The following is a 24,026-nucleotide window of genomic DNA, read 5'->3' on the forward strand; positions in this document are numbered from 1 at the left end:
GCACGCCAACTATCTTTAAAAAGACCTGCCAATTTGGGTTTTGGATGTTTTGTTTGCAACAGTGAATGGATTATTTGTAAGTGTACATGTGCAGCCATGACCTGGTGGGCAGATCTCTCAGTCAGTCCTCTATTCCTTCCTATAGGTGAATAGGAAATAGTGGATGATTTCCAGACCTTCATGGAGGTAGATAAGATCAGTGGATAAGATCAGTTTCTTATGTAAGTATCCACCGATTGCCGCTTTCCCCAAACTATGGAAATCAGATCTGATTTAGCTGTACACTCCTACTTCAGGTGTCTCCATGTGTAATTTTAACCAGAAGCTTCTTGTTGCAACTGTATTCTTTGTCAGGCTCTTGACCAGAGGTAGGTAGGGTATACCTAAAAATTGCACTCAAGTAAGAGTAGCACTACTTCAACATATTTTACTCAAGTAAAAGTACAATGTAGCTGTCCAAGTAATTACTCAAGTAAGAGCAGAAGAGTAATTGGTAAAAACTTCACTGACGTACTGAGTGACTGATCAAAGTGTTAATCACTTAATATTTAAAAATTACATTATCAGATGCACCAAAATATAAAGTTACCAAAATGTCAATAATTTATATAAGTGACAAAAAGTAACAAAATCAGGCAAAAGAAAAGTTTTTCCAGATTAGTTTCTTATAAAACTTAAGAAACTTCATCAAAAACCAAATGTGTTTGTCTGTGTCTGGTGAATATTTGTTTAAAACTTATCTGTCTTTCATCCAGTGATGATAGAGATAGAGAAATTTTACTCAAGTAAAATTAGCAAAACTTCATTATAAAATTTCTTAAGAAAAAGTAAAAACCATAGAGTAATAAAAATACTCCTAAAAGTTTTTTTAAAGGAACTAAAGTAAATGTAATTGAATGAATGTAACTAGTTACTACCCAACTCTGCGTATGACTATTCAGAACTTCCAAAGAGACTTCTCTTGGTTAAACATAAATATAATATGGTATGCGTATTTGTGCAGAGATAAGGCTGCAGTGCACTCACATTTTAACCAAATATTTTTTTCTCGTACAAGTTTCATTAAATTATAAATAACCAACTCTATAATTAGTAGTTTTACGCTATGAAGTTCCAATCGAATCCAGTATAACTAAGTTATCCGGTCTACTTTTATCACTGATAATTTGACTCGCGAACACAGTTTGTTGTATTTGCATGCTGGTGAAAAAGCCTTTACATAAATTACGTACAATCTGAACATGACGAGGGAGAGAGGGACAGGTGTGGGTGAACCGGGATGAAAAGGGATGGGCTGATATACGTAGACATACAGGGCGGGGGAGCAGGGAGCGAGTGTGTGTCGCCATTGCCGCTTGGCAGTGCTGTTGGGAGAGAAGGAGGAAGTCCGCAAAGCCAGCTTTCAGTTTTCAGTGGATACCAGGCTAACATGGACAAGAGTAAAATATGGACTTGTCGGTTGTAATGACCTAACAGTATTACCCCTCCGATCAAAGCTGACTTTGGAGTTTTTTGTTTTTTTTTGAGAACCCGACTGCCGACAGAAGAAGGGATATATATATATATATATATATTTTTTTTTTTTACCTTCGAATGTGGATATGCTTCCTTCTGTTTTCCGAGGTATATGGATCTAGGAGCCACCATGTTATTAGGTGGGTAGGGGAATGTATCTGAGCCGACTTTATGAGCTCACCCAGCACTCTCATTTAAGGACGAAAGGTACCGACACGTCTGTAACTTAGAGTATTCAAATAAACCAGTACCAGAACACGACCTGGTCCGGTTAACTAGCCTAGATTGTGTTTTTTACTCGAGCAGTCTCCCTCCGGGTTGGTGCTAACGCTAGCTGTTAGCTAACTCACTCTGCTAGGCTAACAGTGTTTAGCTAACGTTGTGAAAGGGGATTAGAGGTGTGTATTTTTCCTCTCTCCTAATTTTTTTTAGTGCGAGATCGATATTTTACGACTGTGGAGCAAAGCTGCAGGTCTGACTACTGAAGGGAGCTTTGTCGCATTATTCTAACTGTCTCTTATTTCCACTTTAATTCCAAAGGAATCCTCTCTAACCTGTTTATTCCTGCTCTAACACTTCTTTCCTCCGGTAAAACCATTGTCATTAAACCCACACATTTACCTTCTTTGTTGCTGTTTAGATAGACAATCTGAAACATTTCTAAAGAAAGTTTATACACTAATAAAATGTTGAGTTTAACAGACAAATTATGCAACTCTAAATTACTTACTGAACTAAATTAGTACAAGTTGAAGGGATGGTCTTTAGGTGGTCCAAATCTATCAACATTTAAAGTAAACATCTTTTCCCTTAGTTTGTTGTGAGTAGAGTATATTCACACACAAGCTATTTCTCACTAATGAGAAGTTACAATCAAAAATTTGAACTGAAAAAACACATAGTTTTGTTGCGGTAGTGAAAGGTAGTAAATTAAATTAGCTCAAATTAAGGCCAGTAAATGGCAGTAAGAATGAAGGCCAGTAACTAAAGGTAGTAAAAGATAGTACATTTTTTATCATCCCTTCATAATAGTTTAAATCTTCCATTGATGCTCACTTACTGTTTTAAGTTCGTTTTACTAAAATCTATAAAAATATTCTAACTACCAGACTGGCAGGACCTGAGCTGTCACTGATGGACTCCAAGCTGCTGTGCGCATGCGTTGTGTTGGAACCGCCTAACGCAAAGGTGGGCACTCCTGGTCCTGGAGGGTCGGTGTCCTGCAACTCTTAGATGTCTCCCTGGTGCAACACAGCTGAATCACCTCCCAAGTGTAGTCAGGTTCTCCACAGTTCTGCTAATGACCTCATTATTTGACTCGGGTGTGTTGAAGTAGAGATACATCTAAAAGTTGCAGGAGACCGGCCCTCCAGGACCAGGAGTGCCCACCCCTGGCACCAGTGGCACAAAAGGTGGCTATGCAGCGTATGCAACACATAGATGCGCTGCACTAGAGGGGGCACAAAAACGATGTGGGGAATTCTTTCCTAGTCTGCATTTTATGTTCTTAACAGCTGTTTGTGTATGAAAGGATCAATAACAGAGGAACACCACTGATTAGGCGCCCCTCCCCTCCTGCCAGCCGCTCTCCCTTCCCATACAGGTAGCTGGGCAGCGTCCCTTCGAGAACTCGCTGAGGCGCGTTTTTCTTTTCATTTAAATTTGTAGTAATGCCTCGACAACAGGGAGCTAAAGTTATAAGTTTTCACAACTTTGGCTTGATGATCCGAGATTCAAAGACTAGCAATGACCGAAAGGCATTTTGTAAAGTATGCAGAAAAAATAAAATCTAAATTTCACCTGGAACGACATGACGGAGATCAAATCAGACCGAGCGGAGCGTCCAGCATTCATCAGCAGCGGATTCCTGCATGGGTTGAGGCTCCACAGTGGAGCAGATCCCTGTTTCGTTTTTTGGTGCTAAATGAAGCGATGCATCTGCAAGCTCAAGCTCAGATACGAGCTAAAGTTTTACCAGCGACGCGACGGGAGCTGCAGGCAACAGACCTTGCTGACTCTAAAGCCAGTGTTCAGAGCTGAGCTGCTCTGAACACCGCAGCAGCTAAAGTAAGTTAAATAACACCAACTGCACGGCTAACAAACTGCAGTGTGAACAATCTCAAAATGAAAATTTCACTGCAATTGTAGGAAAAGTGGTAGAACTTTTACGTACAAGTTTATCATTCATTATTAGCTGATACCATTTAGGCATGTTTCAACTTATTGTTTACATCCGGATATTTTGCGAAGGCAAAAAGGCGATTCTTTTCCTTGCTCTCTGTAGCCGCGCTGCTGTGGTAGAACGGTTCCGGTAACTATATGAAACCTTAATTTAGAGCAGTGCGCCACAGCAATGGGAACATAACTCAGAAAAACCATCAACGAACAACTCAACACCCCAACCCACTTTCCATGTCGGCTAGCTACACACAGACTCGTTGCCATAGTAACAAACAGCTCCACTATATGTATGAGGATCCAACACCATAAAACCCGCAAATGTTTCCCACACAAAGTCCTTAACAGTTTCATGTTTTCAGGCTGGATGTTTATTTTGGGATTATAAAATGATCTGAACTCAGCACTGGTTGATTAGCTCATTTAAACAGCTGCTCTAATTGTGACGATAATCTGACAGAGTTGGTGTGTTGGTCACCTCGCTGCAGATGGACATTTGTTTATTTAAGCTTTTCAGTGACTTGTGAAATATGATACCCTTGAACCTTGTTATCGAGTTGTCCTAGTTTGACAATTGGTAGCAAACTAATATTCTATTGAGAAAAAAACATCGGCTTGTGAAATTGGAATGTCATTGCATTTTACTGATACTCTTAAAAAAACAAAAAATCTTAAGTCTTATGGACTTAAGGACTAAAAATAGTGCTTTCTGTTTTTAACATATGAGGTCTTGGTCAAGTTAAAGTGACAGTTAGACCTTCACGTTAGTGGGATAAACTTTTGTCTTACATGGGTCAGTGCACTGATTGCAGCTTTCTCTCAAATGGTAGATCATCATTTTTTGATTTTGATTTTAGCCAGTGCCATTTTTTTGGTTGAAATCTTGTTAAATATAGGAAGAAAGTCTGAGTTGGTAACAGTAGGGTCACTATTGATATCTACAAGCTTGCAGACATCACCTGGTAGGCTGATCTATTAGTCAAACCTCTCACTGCAGAGCAGAAGAGGAAAGTGGCTGATTTTTAGACCTTTGGTGAAGTAGAAAAGATCAGAGGATGAGATTGGCTTCACTTAACTATCGACTGATCACTGATCTCCCAAAATTGAGGAAATCGGCTCAAAATTGGCTTGATTTTGTTTTGGTAGTGTAGGGCAGTGGCTTGAATATGTCAGTGGATGTCACCAAAATGTTAGATTTGTTCTTTGAGTTGTGGAAGTTGGTAAAGTGTGTCCGTTGAAGAACGCCGTACTTGGCGTCTGTTACGGTGCACTGGCAATACAACGGTCAGTATTTGCTGTGAATTCTGAAGGTAAGCAATACTGACCGCCAGCTCCTCAATGTTGCCAAATGTTACTTTTAATGTCCAAATAGTTAGTTTTGTCTTTTCTTTTCTTTTCTTTTTTTTTTATATATGCTGTACCCGTAAACCAAAAAATAACTGCGTTAATGAGACTTATGTTGACACGGAGTATTTGCTGTGAATTCTGAAAGTGAAGCCGCTCCGAATAAACGGCCTGAACCACGATCTCAACCGCCGTGTGTGTCCGATTCCTGCCTCAAGTTTCCTTCCGACAGCAACAATTAAAGAAAACACAACTCGGAGTCTAAGGAACAGCGAGGTGTCATCTCACACGGACAGGGTTACAGTAGTAAAAATATTGTAGAGGTAGTAAAAAAGGTAGTAGAAAGTAGTAAATTCAACTCTGGGAATCCTGTATAAACCCTGAAACAGCACTGCCATGTCTTTTCATTCTGCTGCAGATTGTCGAGGGTAGTTCTGATGCTCTGTTTAAATGCACTGAGGGTTTTATAGTTCAAAGCTCGGCTGTTGTAAAATAATATTTTAGTAATTGATTACTCTATAGACTATTTTTACGATTATCTGAGGAATCAAATCTCTCTCTCTGTCTCTCAGTGCCGTTCCTACCAGTCGCTCCAAAACCATGACGATGCGATTCCGATGCCACAAATGCTGTCATTGTCCATCCATCACAGCGCAAGGTTCAACAATCCTCATTTCTCCCCCAAGCCCTCACAAAACATTGCGCAATTCAACAACTAATGATCTGGCCGGAACACGGTGCACTACATAATAAAACATCATTTAACAAAGCTTTGAGGCAGATGAATTTTAATAATTGAGGTACTCGAATCATTTGAGGAATCATTTCAGCCCTAGTTTAAAGTGGAGGTGCTTAGGGGCCACTGTTTTAAGGGTTTCCCTGTTGCTGCATGCCTGTCTTAAATAAATGGGTGATTAATAGGATTCTGCATCAATAGGAGGCATGTTAACCCTTTAACTGTCACCCCAAACACTGTCACATGCAGGTCAATGGGTCAGTCGGGGCACTGGCAGTTACTGAGGAGGTAGTAATTACTTGAATCAGGTGTGCTGTAACAGAGGCACATCTAAAACATGCAGGACTATTGGCTTTGTAGGTATTTGGGTGCTTACTTTCAAAGCAAGTGGAAATGTTTAACAGTTGGTGATTATGTAATGTTGACCCAGTTAAATCCAATAAGTGACACTTGTTCAAGGTTCCCCTCAGAAATCCTTAAGGTTGGTGGTGGGACTGTCCACCATGTTTTTGTGCAAAAACTAGTGGGTGCACTGATTTATTGGTGCTGATTTCCCTAATTTTGGGAGATTGGTGATCAGCCGATTTTTACATGTGAAGCCAATCTTATCTTGCTTGGCAAATGTGTAAGAATCAATCACTGTCCTCTTCTGCTCTCCTGTGAGACAGGTTTGACCGACAGACTGGCCAACTAAATTATGTCTGCACATAGGCCTGTCATGATAATAAATTTTGCTGAGCGATTAATTGTCTCAAATATTATTGCAATAAACAATTATATATAGCTTAATTATATATATAGCTCTCAAAACCAAAGTGCTGCAATTTAAAGTCAGAAAAGCGCTGATCAATCTCGTTTATTAACACAGTTAGTTTGGCAGTTAACCGAGGACATGAAAAAGCACCGGAAGATAAGGCCGAGATGAACTGACAAGCAGGAAAGTGGACGAGATTGTTTTTTTTTTTTTGTTGTTTTTTGGAAGGCTAAATTTTGTGTACTTAGCTCCGTGTTTGGTTTCAAAATGCCGACATTCTTTCACAACGGACACTGTCCCAGAACACAAAAGACATACTGGTTTTTCACCTTGAAGTACAAACAGGTATTCATTTTTCCATTGTTCATAAAACAGTCTTCCTTGTAAATCGATTTTTCTTTTCTTAGACATTTTGATGTTAGCTTGTTGAGGTTTCAGTTTTATTTGCTGGGAAAATGAATAATCAGCTTGAGGTGACTCTGCTGCACTCTAGTGGCGAGAAGCCGTAATGTTGGCTGGTAACAATCGGAAGGCATTATGGAAGATGTAGTTTGTAGTCAATTTGTGCTCAAAACCTATTTTAAGTCAATCAATGGGCCTATAAAACGATGGTAGGGGGAGAGGGCCACATAAAATGAAGTGGCCTGCTACGTCATTTTATGTGGCCCTCTCCTACCACCTACCACATGTGGCCTGCGGGCCTTGAGTTTGACACATGTGCCATAGATGGACGAGCCGGATGTGGTGATCTTGAGCTGGAGTGGTCACATGTGGCCTGAGAGGATAAGGTAGATTTGCAGTCGTGCCAGTCTGTTGGAAACAAACTCTTAAACGACTTGTGGTCCAATAATGGACATTGAGCCGTGCAGCTACTGCTCTGGTGGACATCCCTGCATCCAACATGCCAACGGCACGCTCCAACATAACTTGACATCTGAGGTATTATGAATTGTGACAAAATTTGACATTTTGGGGTGGCTTTATATTGTCCCCAGTCCAATGATTGTCCAGTTGTTGCTCATTTTGTCTCATCACCTGGACATGCCCCATCCATGCACTGAGCAAAAACAGCAAGAGCTAAACCAGCCTGTTACACCATCAGGTCGTTGAGTTAAATTATTTTTTTTCTTATTTGTTTGGCTTTGATGATAATCCGGGTGAGTGTTGGTAGATGTGTGCTGCTTTACCTGCTGCTTTAAACCTAACCCGCTCCGGACGTCCTCTTTTTCCTGAAGTGAGCCTTGATATAGCCATACTTTGTCAATTGCTTGTTTTATAAATCTCCTATTAGATTCGGTGTGTTGATGCATTTTGATATTCTTCACCTCAGAGGTAATTTTCCGCCGCAACACACAAACTTCCCCATTTACTCTGCTCATTAAAGTTCCTCACCACATCACTTAGGAGTTGCTGCTGCACGCTTTCACAGTGTGAAGGACCAGCCAGGCTCTCGCCACTGCCGAGGCTCTCGTGCAGTTCTTGCAGCCGTCTGCCAGTGGACACACACCGATGTCTCAGGCAGCTCTCCCTGACAACGCACAAGCGCAGTCGAACTGAATCGCAAATTCAAGTTATTGGGCTCTTTAGAGACTAACAAAGGTCAATCCTAGCAAAGTATGTATGATTTACACCAGTCTTACTCAAACTGTGGTCCCTGGATCATTTGTGGTGCGAGGGCACCCTATGGTGGACAGAAAAGAACTCCAGGACTACTTGTATGATCAGAGGAAGTTAAGTTATAGCAACTGGAATGGTTAGTGGTAGGAATCGTTACAGTTAGTCAGAACTGCTCTTTGCTTGGTAATGAATGATGCTCTGCTTTCAAATAAACAGCTATTATTATTTTCATTTACTTTTGCAAATGACTCAAAATGCCGAAGTGGTTGTGGCCGGTTAAATTGCTCAATTAGCACCACACTTCTATTAGGATGAACAAAGAAAAGTACATGAGAGACTAATATTTTCCTTTCAGGTTGCATCATATATTAAGATGTGTTATAGCGGGCACAATTTTGGATTAAGTGGTCTTTGACAGCTTGTTAAATGGGTAAACTGGTCCTCAGCATGAAAAAGTTTGAGAAACACTGATTTAGAGACATATGCAAACTGTGAGGGATTTGAATTTGCCATTCAGCCATACCCACATGCTCCCACCAGCAGCCAGCGTTGAAAGAAGGATTTATCATCATGTTATTCTAATTCATTAAGCACAGTTTGATATCTGCATGAAGAAGAAATTAAGAGAAAGAAAAATAGTAGGAAAACAGGTGGATTCCAGTTGGAAGGGGGCGAGGCTAAAGTGATGTCACCAATTGACCATTTGAATGTGATGAGCTCTGGTCTGTGATGATACAAATGAAGTTTGATGCAGCTGGGAGCTTATATGGGGAAGTTATTCCATCTTGATGTTTCATGGCGAATGTCCAGATTTGAGGCTTGACCAAGCCCATATGCTTTGATATAGGAAAGTTCCTTTGATAACTTTTGACCTTCAATGCCTCAAGACTGTGCTTACTGAGTTTGAAGCCTGGATCTCGAAAGCTCTAGGACGAGTTTGCTTAGATATGACGTCATTAAAATAGACAAAATGGCGACTTTTATCCAAAATGGCCAACTTCCTGTTGGGTTTGGACCATGGCTTGAGCTCAGTGAGTTTTGTGCAGCTTGGTACATGTGGAATCTAGAGCCAAACATATGGTGGTGGCATGACCTCATTTCGCCACACTGCCATGGCGACACCTTCCACTAAAACGTCTTAGCACTTTAAAGTTAGTGAGACCAACTTATCTGTCAGCTGATGCAAAATCATCTTGATTAGGTCAAGAGAGCCAGAGATGGAGCATTCCAAGTAAAAAAGTCACTTCATGTTCTGAGGGGACTGGGCTTAGAAGACGTCAGACTATGACATCATAGGATCGTCAAGGATCGAACCAGGTTTCGTTTGTTTTGGCGAGTACGCCAAGTTCGCTGTTCTGAACATATACAAAAAGTCTATTTTTTTGATAACTCTTGAAGCCCCATGCCTTAACTGCATTCTGACCTAGAATGAAGCCGATAGGTCGACATCTCTAGGAGGAGTTTGTTAAAGTTTGGCGTGACTAAAAGTGAAAAATGGTCAAAATTTGACCTTTGATACAAAATGGCTGCCCTGTGCATTTCAGAGGGGACCTCTGAGAGACTTTTTTTCTTGATTTGGGGGGGATCTACCTACATACCTAATAATTACGTCTCACTGTAATTGAAAACCACAAATTCTGAACTTTGTTGAAGTTTTAAATGTTGCCCGAGACGCTAACATTTGGCTGTGCCTAGGGGCGTACTGATTACCAGCACTGATTTCCATAATTATAGTAGATTTGTGATTGGCCGATACTTGCAAGAAGCCGATAGGGCTGAAATAATTCCTTGAGAGATTTGAGTACCTCAATTATTAAAATTCCTCAAGGAAAATGTATCTGCCTCTCATCTTCGTTTAATTGTTTTATTATTTACTACGCCGTAGTATATGATAAATGCGTCGTCTTTTGTGTTGCGCAGCATGTCGGGTCGTGTCGCATAAATACGCGTTGGGTCATTATTTGTGTTGTGCAGCACTCTCACTTCTGCCTGAGTTGTTGACGGGAGCTAAATGTTAGCAGCTTAACGTCCAATTTTCAAGTTCAGCCTGAGAGAATTTTATCGATTCATGATAATGTACGTGTTTTTGTCATTTTTCGGGGGACCAACAAACATCCTTAAAATGACGAGAGCGATGCTTTTCTTCTCCCGGAGCTGCAGGTTCAGAGCGAATGTCGGGGTTCAGAGCACAGCGGAATTATTTATACAGGTGAGCAGATGGGCTGAACAAAGCCCGCGGTTGTGCTTTAGATGCATAGCTTTACTGACTGACCGGAAAATAAATTTCATATCGTCCCGATCTCAACAAATGGGTGGAGATGCACACTGTGACGTTACATAGATGGAAAATGTGCTTCTGTGTTTGAAAAATGCAGGTGTCAAATGACGTCTCTATTATTGCTGAACATGAAAGCTATAAATGTCTGGGCAAGGTGTGAGTTCATCTATTAAACGGACTTAAGATGAATACATAAACCAAAAGCTGGAGTATAGACATTTTTTTAATAAGTGTATTTGTGAGCCTGCCTCTATTATTACATGGAATATAATTACAGATTTTTGTATCGCTTTTTTCCAGGTTAATTTAGAAAGTGAGCTATTACTGTTAGTAGTTAGTTTTCTAAACTACAGAAAAGTTATTGTTAGTATTACACCTCTAATATATAGTGATATTTCAGACAAAAGAAATTGCAGCATCCAGACGAACATTAAAACACTTTTCCCGTTTTAATTTAAAAGTTATGTCTATGCTGTTGCTTTCACACCACTACATCACTGACAAAACATATGCATAAAACCCTCAATAGGACATAAAATATTAGAAAACCAGATACCTATGACCTGAAAAGTGAATCCCAGTAACAAGGACATTAGCCGGTTTAACGCTGAACTGACGCCGAACGCTGAGTGCGGTGAAGCTAACTGTAGCAAGAGCTGCGCTAAGAAGCTAACAGAAACACTGAAGAGATTCAAATCAAATCAAACTTTTAAATCAAACAGCAAGGCATTTCAAAGTGCTTTACATCAATGGTGGTTTCAAATTCTGTACTGGTATTTAGGCCAAAGTGTTCAACTAGTCCTGGATCCTTTTAATACAAAATGAGCACTCAGTTTAAGTTCACTTTTTTGAACTTAACTGCACAAGTCTACACTTCATGTAAAAAGTCTCTAAATGGTTGCTGTTTCTTACAGATTTGGCACAAGTCTCACCCTTTGATTCATTTGACATTTATTACAGGTATTCCCCCTGAAGTACATAGCAATACTCTTCAGGTAAAGCTTTATAGTCAAACCAGATACAATTAGGGCTGAAACAACTCCTCAAATGATTTGAGTACCTCGATTATTAAAATTCCTCCAGGAAAATTTATCTGACTTGAAGCTTCATTAAATTATGTCTAATTATGTAGTGCACTGTGTTCCGGCCGGATAATTATTTGTGGTGGGCAGCGCTCTTACTTCCGCTTACGATCACAATTTTTGAGTGATCTACCTTGAGTAATCTGTGTAGTACTAATATAAATGTCAGTGGTATTTATTGCAGTACTTACTGACGAACTAGCAAAATTAGCTTAGCTAATGTAGCTTTTATTTGCAAGCAAAGATGGACATGTAGCCTACATGTATCTTACTACTAATTGTGCATTCACACCAAAAGCGTCTTGAGTGTCAGGCGCGTCTGGTTTCCATTCAAATTTTATGTGGAAGTGCGTTGAGGGCTGTTGCAGCGTGTTTCTGGCGTGGCAAGATTTGAACTGTTTGGAATGTTTTAAGCGTTTGAAGTGTCGAGTGCGTCCAACAGAAAACAATGGCTAGATTTGATGCGTCTGACACTCCCTTACATGCGCCTCCACAGAGACTTTGAATGTAAATACTAGATGTAGAGCAAAACATCAAGCTTCTGTATTCAAAGTGCACATGCATTGAACTTGAAGCTATTATTGACTCTCAAATCAATGCACCACTACTTTTACAGTCACCAAAACCTTGTTATTCACGTAAGCAGTTTGTATGTACTTGAATAAATCCGTTTAAATATGGGTTTTATGCATCTATGGATTTCAGCATTCCAGGATGTACTTCTCTTCATGCTCGTAGTATGAGACTGGAGGCAGCTTATAAACATCATGTGACATATTTTCTTTCTCTGTCTCACATGGGTCGATCCGAACAGCAGCAATTTTGTTCATGTATCTTTCTCTTGTACATTGATCAAGAGTATCCACATATTTTCTTTTTATTGGTCTCGAAGCCATGGGTCTGCTATTCTTTACACTGTGCTTGCCTGCTAAGATGGCACGGATCACTTCTGGCTCAGACTTGTGGGAACTATGTATAAGATTTTAGGTGTGGCATTGCCATCCACCCCCATTAACAATCCACTGTCCTGAATCACCACTAGGGTTTTTAATATACCAATTCGTGCAGGGAGACTTTTAGATAGATTGCCACCATTCTGTAAGATAATCTGTTTAGTTACTAGTGTCAACATTTGTTGGTTGTCTCAATGAGTTGACTGTGGTAGTCCTCCATTCTACTGATCACGCATTTAGAGTTCCAATATTGAGTGACGATGAAGAAGAAACAGATTGTTTTCACAAGTGTATGCCAAGGCTTCTTATAACGTTTACTGGTTATTTTATAATAAAAAATCAGAATGAATTTATCTTTCATTCTCATTGCAAAGCCAATTGTTTCTAGGTTAGTGGCAGTCAAAAGGCCAGACTTTCCTTCAAAACTTAGAATTTAGAAGACTTCTGGATCCAAGTAAAGATGTCTGACAATGTTTTTAATGTTTAAGTTCAAATGTTTGTTTCCAACAGATGTAATCAGATCCAAGTATGAAAAAAAATGTCTTAAGTGTTTTGTTAGTATGTCTTGTATATTTTTTTACCCGTTTTTAACTGATTGTTTTCAAATTTCATATCTTTCAGGAAGGTGATAAAAGAAGGCGTTGGCTGCTTTAACCTGGCTTACAGAAACATCTCTCCAAGGAGTGAAAGTAATTTGAAGAAAAAGATTGCGGAAAATGAAAATTTCCAGAGTCCTGACCCACTGAGTAACTGAACTGGAATGAAATCTTGATCTATTTTTCCTTATAGCAACCAAGTTAGCAATGAGTGGGCGTATATAATGGCCAAGAATAAGGATGCACGCTCCCTGACATTTTCCATTAGTGTGGTTGGCCTGTCTGGGACTGAAAAAGAAAAGGGCAACTGTGGAGTGGGCAAGTCCTGCCTGTGCAATCGATATGTGCGCCCAGATGCAGACAATTACTACTCTGAGCACACCTCAGTCCTCAGTACAATAGATTTTGGCGGACGTGTTGTCAACAATGACCACTTCCTATATTGGGGGGAGGTGAACATTCGGGGGGAGGAGGGTTTGGACTGTAAAATCCAAGTCATTGAACAAACTGAGTTCATTGATGACCAAACATTTCTTCCACATCGAAGTACAAATCTACAGCCATATACCAAACGAGCTGCAGCAACTAAACTCCAGTCAGCAGAGAAGCTTATGTACATCTGCACTGACCAGCTGGGCTTGGAGCAAGACTTTGACCAGAGGCAGATGCCTGATGGGAAACTGAACATTGATGGCTTTGTGCTTTGTGTTGATGTTAGTAAGGGTTGTAATAGGAAATTTGATGACCAAATGAAATTCATTAACAGCCTCTACTCACAAATTGTTAAGTCAAAGAAACCTATTGTTGTTGCTGCCTCAAAGTGTGATGAGTATATGGACCAGCATTTGAGGGATTTGCAGACCTTTGTGGCCAGCAAAAAAAATTTGATGTTAATTGAGACATCAGCACGTTTCAATGTCAACGTAGAGCACTGCTTCAATACCCTTATCCAGCAGATTGATAAAACAAGAGGAAAGCCTAAAACTATACCCTACCAGGATGCCTATAAAGTCCATCGACAGCTTGCTGCCTCAGTAACAGAAAGATTTGAGAAGCTCATGGTGCAAACAGTGAGGGACTATCATTTTACATGGAAAACGGTTATAAATAACCTGAGGGGTCAGCCAGACTATGATGAGTTTATCACCCTAGAGGGATCTCGAAAAGCTCGCTCCATGTTCACAAAGTACATTGCACAACTGAAACAGGAGCACATCAAACGCCGGCGGGAAGAGTACTTAGTAACACTTCCAAAAACCCTTAACAATATTTTCTGTAGTCTGGAGGAAGTTGAACACCTGTCATGGCCTGAGGCACAGACTATAGTCCGAAACCGGCAAGATTTCCAGTGTTGGTTTGTGGAACTGGATCATACACCATGGGATGAGTCAGATCACATTGATAATAGTGATCGCAGAATACCCTTCGACCTCCTTAATACCCCTGATGGGGAGAGAATTTACTATTCCCATGTCCAGCACTTGCTATCTGAGAAAAGAAGGGTGGAGATGAAAGATAGGTTCAAGAAGACTCTGGAAAGAGTTCATTTTATCAGTCCAGGACAACCCTGGGAGGAGGTCATGTGCTTTGTCATGGAAGATGAGGCCTACAAGTACATCACTGAATCTGACAGAAAGGATGTTTACTGTAGGCACCAGCAAGAAATAGTTGAAAAGGCCAAAGAGGATTTTCAGGAAATGCTATTTGAGCACGCTGAGCTGTTTTATGACTTGGATCTTAATGCAACTCCCAGTTGTAACAAGATGACAGAAATTCACAGTGTACTAAATGAGGAGCCCAGGTACAGAGCACTGCAGAAACTTGCCCCAGATAGAGAGTCGCTACTCCTGAAACACATTGGGTTTGTCTACCATCCCACTAAGGAGACATGCTTAAGTGGACAGAACTGTGTAGATCTGAAAGTAGAGCAGGTTTTGGCCAACAGGCTGGTACAGCTTGACCATGGACGCTCAAATCTCTACTATAGCAGTGCCAACATTGATAAGATCAATCTCTGCCTTCTTGGAAAAGATGGTCTCTCACAGGAACTAGCAAATGAGATCCGAGCTCAATCCACAGATGATGAGTACACACTTGATGGTAAAATTTATGAACTAGAGCTTCTTCCTGTGGATGTTAACTCCACTCTGCTGTTCAGTCACACATGGGTTGCCACTTTCAAGCCTCATGGCTGCTTTTGTGTGTTTAACTCTATTGAGTCTCTCAACTGTATTGGTGACTGTATAGGTAGAATCAGAGCAGAGATAGCACAGAATAGACGAGATCAGTTTGCTCAGCCACTCCCATTTATTCTCATTCTTTCAAGTCAGAGAGACAGTGTTTGCAAAAACATACCTATTCTAAGGCACCAAGGCCAGCAGCTTGCAAACAAGTTGCAGTGTACCTTTGTTGACATTCCCTCAGGAGCTTTTCCAAGGAAATTCACGGAATTCCAAATTAAGCAGGGGCTCAGGGCAGTGCTGGAAGGCCTTAAGCATAACTTGGATGTCTTAGCACCCCTACCATGTATTAAAGACATGGCTGAGACAGATCTTAGAATAGTCATGTGTGCTATGTGTTGGGACCCTTTTAGTGTTGACCTCATCCTCTCACCTTTCTTAGATTCACATTGCTGTAGTGCAGGACAGCAAGGCCAGAGCAATACACTCATTCTCGATAAGATTATTAGGGACAACCGGAAAAGGATCCAAGTCACTATACTCTCTTATCACTCTGCTATTGGTGTCCGGAAAGATGAACTTGTGCATGGCTATATTCTGGTCTACTCTGCCAAGCGCAAGGCATCAATGGCAACCCTACGGGCATTCTTGGCTGAAGTCCAAGATGTGATCCCCGTCCAGATGGTAGCGATAACAGACAGTCAGGCAGACTTCTTTGAGAATGATGCCATAAAGGAGCTGATGACTGAAGGGGAGCACATTGCCACAGAGATTGCTGCTAAGTTCACAGCACTCTATTCCCTGTCACAATATCACCGGCAGACAGAGGTTTTCACACCCTTCTTCAACGAAGTGCTAGAAAAAAAGTCAAACATTGAGAAGGCCTTCTTGCTCGACAGCTCCACTCGCGACTGCCCCACCAGTGAAGATGTTTTCCCCACATCACCTCATAGTCATTTGCCAGCTTACACCACCTATTATCCTGAATCTGATGATGATAATGAGGCCCCCCCACCTTACAGTCCAATTGGTGATGATGTCCAACTTCTGCCTACACCCAGTGAGCGGGCAAAGTACAGGATTGACCTAGAGGGAAATGAGTACCCCGTTCAAAGCACACCTGTTGGCGACCACGACCGCAACCACAAAGTGCCCCCACCAGTCCGACCTAAACCTGTGCTCCCTAAGCCTAATGTGAAGAAGCTCGACCCCAACCTGCTTAAAACCATTGAAGCAGGCATGCGAAGCAATCGCAGGATGCCTCGTGGCCCAGTCACACACACTGAAGATGTGGAAGCTTCAGACAACTATGCAGAACCTGTTGACACCCTGGTTAGGTCCAGAGGTTTCCACAGCGATGACATCTATGTTGTACCTGAAGACGCCCACAGCCGTCTGGTGAAAATTACACCTTCATTCCTCCATTCAGGAGGAGATGAGGAGAACGGATTTGATCGAAAGTCTCAAGCCATCAGGCGACCATCTAAGTACAAACATCGGTCTAAGATCCTCTTCAGCAAAACAAAGGCGTATCAAAGACGATTTCATTCTGATAGTGATGGTGAAGAGTTTTGCCCTGCCACACAGAAAAAGAAAAAAGGAAGAGCCCATAGAGGCAGTGAGGAGGACCCTCTTCTCTCCCCAGCTGACCCGTGGAAGATTGGTATAGATAATCCTGCAATCACCTCTGACCCTGAAGATGATAAGAAGATGAAGAAGAAGAAGGCATCAAAGACACTGAAGGACCAGAAAAAGGTGAGTCTTTCCTATTATTCAGCACTGGCACACAATCTTTTTTTTCATCTAAGTTTTTATTGGTTTTATAACAAATGAACAAGCGTTGAAACAGGCAGGTCGGTGCTTGTCGTATCAACATATCAAAAATAAAATATTGTATCAACAGTCACACGAGGCTGGGCCACACGAGGCAGTGTGTGGCCCAGTCACACACTGCCTCGTGGCCCAGGGTGTGACTGGGCCATGAGGCAGGGGAGAATTCTCAGGGGAACAAAACTACTCCCAACAAACAAAAAGTCAGTCACCTTAATGAGCTAGATTCATACTAGATGTCCAGAACCAAATTTACTCAAAATCTTAACATATTTATTCTAAGCACTTAATACATCTGTGTTATGAGGTTATGAGAGTACACAAAAGTATTGAAGCGTCAGTGCATGTCTCATTGCATAAGTTGTGGTATTCTTTGGGTATTAGTGCAAGCCACAACTGTCATTACTAACTTTGTAAAACGTTTTAGTATTTTCTTTTAATATCTACTGCGAGTCACAAGGTATGCAAACTTGGGCTTGTACAACTTGTTGATGGCCTACGCCGCAGTAAACTTGTTAAGATACCTCCAGCACCATTAAGACTCTAGATAAAAAATTTAGGTACCTGCTCTACCAGGAATATGCTCCCATGTGTCCATCAAACTGTTGAAACTAAGTTCGACAGAGACACTGGGATTTGGGACAGAGTACATCTAGTTTCTTCTTGACCTGTACCTCGCCACTGGAGGGTCAGGAAACAGCACCCTGGGGCCAATAGTGGATACTATTGGGCAGGAGAACAGTTCCCTCAAATTTGTGAGAGAATGGACAGCCTGAGCACTTTGAGTAACTCCGCTGTTTGTGCCTCTTCGTCAAGAAGGTGCGTTCCTCACACTGTGACCTTCTCTGGAACTAGAGGTTGATTTAAGATCACCTCTGTTCCTCCTGAATTGACCAACAGAAGGGATGTGAAGCAGAGGTGCAAGACCAGCACTGCCTCCCCTGCACACTCAGGTGGATACAATGGGGAAGAGTCCTGGGGAGAAGTTCCCTAGACTAAAACCCGGGGAACTTCTCAGCTCCCTAGATCAACAATTTGGGCATGTCAAAACCAAAAGCAGTGACTCCACTAAACCAGGTGCTGCTCCAGGGCTAAGTGAGGCAGCAGCGAGTTTAAATGGTTCTACATGCAGAATGTGACCCACGGCAGACCATGGTCTTGTACCAGCCACCTGCCCAGCTCTGCTTCAGAGCCAGTGCAGACTTAGCAACACTCCTCCCTGAAAGGCTCTCTGTTCTCTGATAACATCTGTGCTGGGCTACAAGGACATGTCACTTGCACACAAGCTCAACCTGAACAAGGGTCAACACTCAAAAGGTTGTGTCTTGGTAAAGAGTGAGGTTGCAGATCTTGGGCTTCAGCATCAGTCAGTCACAGCAAATGCTTGTGCCTCTGGACCGGTCCAAAGGCTTGTGCTTCATGAAAGCACTGGGCTTACTGTTATGACCAGCCCCTTGACTGAACCATTTCACATGTATCTGCTACACTATCCTGCTGCGTTCACAGCTTTACCTTCCCCTCTTTCCTTCAATCAGTGTCCTAGGTTTTTCTCTCCAGTTTCTGCCAGGGACTTTGCCTTTCCTCCAACCTCTCCAGCAATACTTCATCTTCATCTCATCAGCTGTCTGACCCCAAGGCAAAGATTCTCTTATCTGGGTAGCATTGTCTCTTCCAACTCTGTTACCAAAACCTTAACCTATATTACAGCCATTCATCAATATAATATGCATAAAGTCTATTTATTTAACCAGCATATGTTAAGTATTTGTATTACTAGGCCTGTAACGATAGCAAATTTTGTTGAGCGATTAATTGTCTCAAGAAACTATTGTGATAAACAATAATATTGTTTGAAGACCTTTGTACACTGATTTAATGGAAATGACATAATAATGCATGTGATTTCCTGCCAAAGATAGATACACTTTATTTTCAAAAGAACACATAACACTGAAACTGATAAACCAAAAATAAAAATAAAATGGATTCTCAGTCTCCATTAACCAAAATGTACTTGAATAAAATCACCAAAGTGTAAATAAATACTGGATTCAGCCAAAAGAGTTCAGATTATGAAGTCTGTAAACCATATTGCCCTTCAGTAATCATTAGATTTAAATAGAGAGGATGGAACATCGACTACCTGATGCAATAGTTCACACTACACGTTAGTTCCCACCTACATTTTCCCCTTACGACAATCTTAGACTGTTGATTGTTCTAAGATTGTCGCTTTCGTAAGCGATCATCCTGTAGTGTGTGGTGTGTTGCGTAGATCGTTGTGGCGCTCTGATCTAAATCAGGGGTTTTCCCGGCTGGGAGCGTTAACACAGCCTGTTGAATCTGACAGGTAGCCAATCAGAAAGCAGGGATTCTCCTCCGTGCTTTCTTTTTTTTTTTTTTCTCCCCACCCGGGGGTCTTTTGTGGGCTCTAGTGTCCCTTATATGACAATAGGCTGACAGGAAAGGGAGAGGCAGAGGGGGGGAAGACATGCAGTAAATATCGCCGGGTCCAGGAATCAAACCTGCGACAGCCGCGTCGAGAACTCAAGGCCTCCAAATGTGGGTCGTGCTATCCCCTACGCCACCACAGCACACCCACTCCTCCTCCGTGCTTTCTGAGAGGAAATTACAGAGGGGAATCCCAAACAGCTGACATGGCGCAACCCGAAGTCCAGCGGACTGTTGATTGTTGATTGGTGACCCTCTCACCTGTTGACGGCTCGAGATAGGGACAAGGGTGTAAGAAAATGAATGAATGAATGGATGGATGGATGGATGGATGGATGGATGGATGGATGGATGGATGGAGATGATATGTGGAAACAACATTAATGTTTATAAAACATTTTGTGCAAAGAATATAGAAATGACGATGGGAGGAGTTGGAGTGAAATTGCTACACAGTTGATGAACCCGGTAACTTTTCAGCTGTTCTTCATTAACGTGACATAAATAGGTTCTAATGATTTTCATTCAGTCAGGACTGACACTAGAGCCACATGCACTGCAGGTAGATTGTGGTAAAGCATTGATTAATGCCTGGTTTTACAATTCGTTAACTGGACTTGTAGCCATTATTTTGTGTCCATTGTTGGACACCACACGGCACAATGGAACCCAATTGAACTATTACACCTAGGATTTCTGTCGGGTAATTTGTGATCTCTCAGGTTTTGAACATGGACCGACAATCGGCCGACAATTCTAAGATGGTGTAGTGTGAACTGGACATTACACTGAGGATATGAGGAAGGGTCGGTCAGTGGAGAGCAGCGGAGTTGAGCCTTTTTTCATTCAGTGTCATCAACAGAAAGAGAAAAAGGCTGGAAGAGACGATAAAGGCGATAATGAAAATGACGTTGATAGTTTTAATTTATCGTACGATTAATTGATTTATCGTTTATCGCCACAGGCCAAGGTATCACTTTATTATTGTTTCTGTAAGGAAAATATTTCTAGCAGCAATGTGTAACCCACTAGAAAGGTTAATTCAATTATACCTGATGTATATACAGTACAGACCAAAGGTTTGGACACACTTTCTCATTGAACTCAATGTCCAAACCTTTGTTCTGTACTGTATATATATATAGAAAGTCGGGCCTGATCAGAAAATTCTAAATTTGAGGGAGCCTAGGTGTGAGCAACAACAGAGTGTGCAGTGTCTATAAAAGAGTAAAATTTAATATAATGTACATTTGTGGATCCACATTTACAAAAAAACCCAAAAAGCAAATATTGCGCGCTTTAAATTTTTTTTTTTATAAAATAAGCAACCCAGTCTCTCCAATGTATGAGCTGTTGACCAGCTGGTCACCATCTATCCGTTCACTTGGTCCTCTGGGCTGGGGCTCGCCATCCAAGTTCAGGAGAGGAGGGTCCTGGAGTCTCTGTGTGATGCACTTTTGGCCTGGAGTGCCCAAACAAAAAAAACCTGACCTGGAACAAGGCCAAAGTAAAGCATCTTAGCATATAAGACGCCAACAGAAGCAATCACTAAAGGCATACCCCACATTTTTCAAGACTTTTAGCACTTCTTATCTATATTTAGGAACATATTTATTAACTTATTTTTTTTTAAACTTTTATTACCTTTTAACTGTTATGGTAGAATAAGACATTAATTCAACATCTATTATTTTTTTTACTGGGTTACAAATGGGATAAAAACAAAACGGAAAAAACACAAATTCAATTATCGGCAAAACAAGTAAAAAGGTCTGAGAAATGTCTCTACAGATATCAGTTTAAAATGGTCAGACTAAACGACAATTAGGGCCGCACTGTGGCGCAGTTGCAGCACTCCTGGGTTCGAATTCCAGCCCAGGGTTTTTCTGCATGGAGATTAAATAAAGTAACACTTTATTTGACAGGGTGTGAATAAGACTGACATGACACTGTCATAAGCATGACATAACACCTGTTATAAACATGAAGGAGTCTTTATGAATGTCTATGACTGTTGTCATGAAGTGTCATTTGTTGTCATGAAGGCATAGACATTTATAAAGACTCCTTCATGTTCATGAAAAGTGTTATGTCATGTTTATGACAGTGTCATGTCAGTTTTATTCACATCCTGTCAAATAAAGCGTTACCAAATGTTCTCCCTAGGCATGCATGGGTTCTCTCCAGGTACTCTAAATTCTCCTGATGTGTGTGTGTGTGTGTGTGTGTGTGTCCGTCCGTCCGTCCGTCCGTCCGTCCATTTATTTATTTATTTATTTATTTATTTATTTATTTATTTATTTATTTTCTTACACCCTTGTCCCTATCTCGAGCCGTCAACAGGTGAGAGGGTCACCCTGGACAGGTTGCTAGTCCACTGCAGGGCAACACAGAGACAGACAGGACAAACAACCATTCACTCCTAAGGAGAATTTAGAGAGACCAATTAACCTGACAGTCATGTTTTTGGACTGTGGGAGGAAGCCTGAGAGGACCCACAAATCCATGCAGAAAGACCCCGGGCTGGGAATCGAACCCAGGACCTTCTTGCTGCACCACTGTGCAGCCCCCTCATGGCCCGACTATGTTTGTAAGATAATGGATGTATGGATAAATGACATTTAGTGTTTTATTGGTAAATGCATGGTTTAAAATTAGAAAACATACTCCTCAATTTAGGTAAACTTTACAGTGGTGTATCAGTGCTAAAGCTTGTTCATACACCTGACGGGTTTTTTTCTTGATGGACAAATCCATGATGAAGATTTATGGGCTAAGTCAGTGTGTAAATCAGCAGTGAAATGCCTTCTGGTGCCACATGACAGCCATGAATGCTGAGCATTGTTAGAACTATGATGCTATTGGATCAACAGATGAGAATGAAGTACAACTCTAGTAGACGGTGTTTATTGACTGTCCCGGCCAATTACAGAAGAGCAGAGGAGTATGGAGAAATCCAAGTTACCAGCATGATAAAAAGGAATTTGGTCTTGTTCTGTTCTCGTTTGAAAATGATTCAAATTAAATCCCAAATGTACAAAACCTGGCAGCACTGTGCAATTATTTATGAAAGTGATGCAAAGCAAAAGTGGAAGATTTCCTGAAAAATGAAGTATGCTTTCAAATCATGCTAATCTGAAAAATGTCAGTGTGCATTCTTTTTTCCAGCTCAGCACCTTGTGACTCCCCTCCCAGTTTTCATCACATCAACATGAATTCTCCTGACATTTCCTGTCTTCCTCCATCGCCCCTCCTATCTCATATATGTTAATACTGCTAAACACCACATACACAATGTCTTGTGCAAATACTCTCTCAAAATGTTCAGGATTTATGTTGCTTTAATAACATATTTTTTGCTGTCATGCTGCTCTCTGAGATTCCTTTTCTGTTATCAAACTTTCAACATTATCTCTGCATATGTTAAATGGTTTATTTTTTCAACTTCCTTTAATTTGACCTTCTTCCTTCTAAATGTATTTGTTCTGTCGCTCATTCTTGTCTTAATGTTTCTTATTGACCTGTTTTTTTGTGTCTATTTGCTTTATTGTTTAGTATTTCTTGATTCCTGTTCACCCAATTACCTTCCAGAAGTGTCTGAAATTCTCATCTACCTTTTACTTGTAGCCCAAATCGACCAAGCCCCCGAAGCCACTTTACCCACCCACTCGGAGAACCTGGGACAGCAACTACTTTGGTGTTCGCCTGCAGAATATTGTGACTTCAGAGCGTCCCATCCCACTCTTCATTGAGAAATGTGTTGAATACATAGAACGCACAGGTCAGCCACTCATTTTCTCATCTTTGGTCAGCTTTTTTTTGTCTACAGAGTTGATTTCTTCCGTTCTTTCAACAATACTTATGCATCTTTTTAAATGTTGATTCTTTCTACACGTAGAAACGCATTCCTATGGGTTTAGTTATACAATGATGGCTTCTTTCACATCATTGATTATTTGGCACTTTATTAAATGATCCCCATAGGAAAATTCCTCAGATAAGCACTTTTGAAACAATTTTGCTCAATATGACTTGGATTTAAGAAACTGATAAATACATGAGAACACAAACTTTTACAGAGAAGAGGTGTTTTCCTGAAGGAATGAAAAAATGAGTGAATGTGGAAATGTGGTTTCCTCATTCATACTGGAGTGGTTGTTGAATTGTTTGTTTTTTTTTTTTTTTTAGAAATGAAACAGACACAGACTAATATAATCAGCTTCTCAAGTGAAACCAGATGCTCTAATTACACCCCATGCTACTATTCTAGTATAGAGGATACACAGAGGAAGGTCAGTTTAAATGATAATTGAGGTAAAGGTCAGTGTTTTTATACATGTCACTTTACATGGTAAAATGGCTTGTACTTGTATAGCGCCTTATCAAGTACAGAGGACCCCAAAGCGATTCACACTATAGTCACACGCACACACATGCTGAAGGTGGCAAGCTAAAACTATCACTATTTTGTGACAATATAATTTGAGACGGAGAATATGTAACAAAATATCA

The 24,026-nt window shown here is 40.9% G+C and overlaps 1 protein-coding gene across 3 annotated transcripts in view; it reads left to right on the forward strand.

Moving 5' to 3' along the window:
* Window positions 1-1,308: 1,308 nt before the first annotated feature.
* Window positions 1,309-24,026, forward strand: part of arhgap5 (Rho GTPase activating protein 5) — a 54,446-nt gene continuing 31,728 nt past the window's right edge. Inside the window, exons 1-3 of one of the 3 annotated variants that reach the window (XM_044143099.1) lie at window positions 1,309-1,722; window positions 13,079-16,988; window positions 23,142-23,295. In XM_044143099.1, coding sequence (XP_043999034.1) covers window positions 13,278-16,988; window positions 23,142-23,295 — 3,865 coding nt within the window. In that variant the 5' untranslated portion in view covers window positions 1,309-1,722; window positions 13,079-13,277. Of the gene's footprint in view, window positions 1,723-2,971; window positions 3,583-13,078; window positions 16,989-23,141; window positions 23,296-24,026 lie in introns of those variants that run through there. The other 2 variants (XM_044143096.1, XM_044143097.1) reach the window with 2 other exon arrangements.

Source organism: Gambusia affinis, linkage group LG16 (genome assembly GCF_019740435.1).
Source record: "Gambusia affinis linkage group LG16, SWU_Gaff_1.0, whole genome shotgun sequence".
In the NCBI taxonomy this organism is placed as follows: Eukaryota; Metazoa; Chordata; class Actinopteri; order Cyprinodontiformes; family Poeciliidae; genus Gambusia; species Gambusia affinis.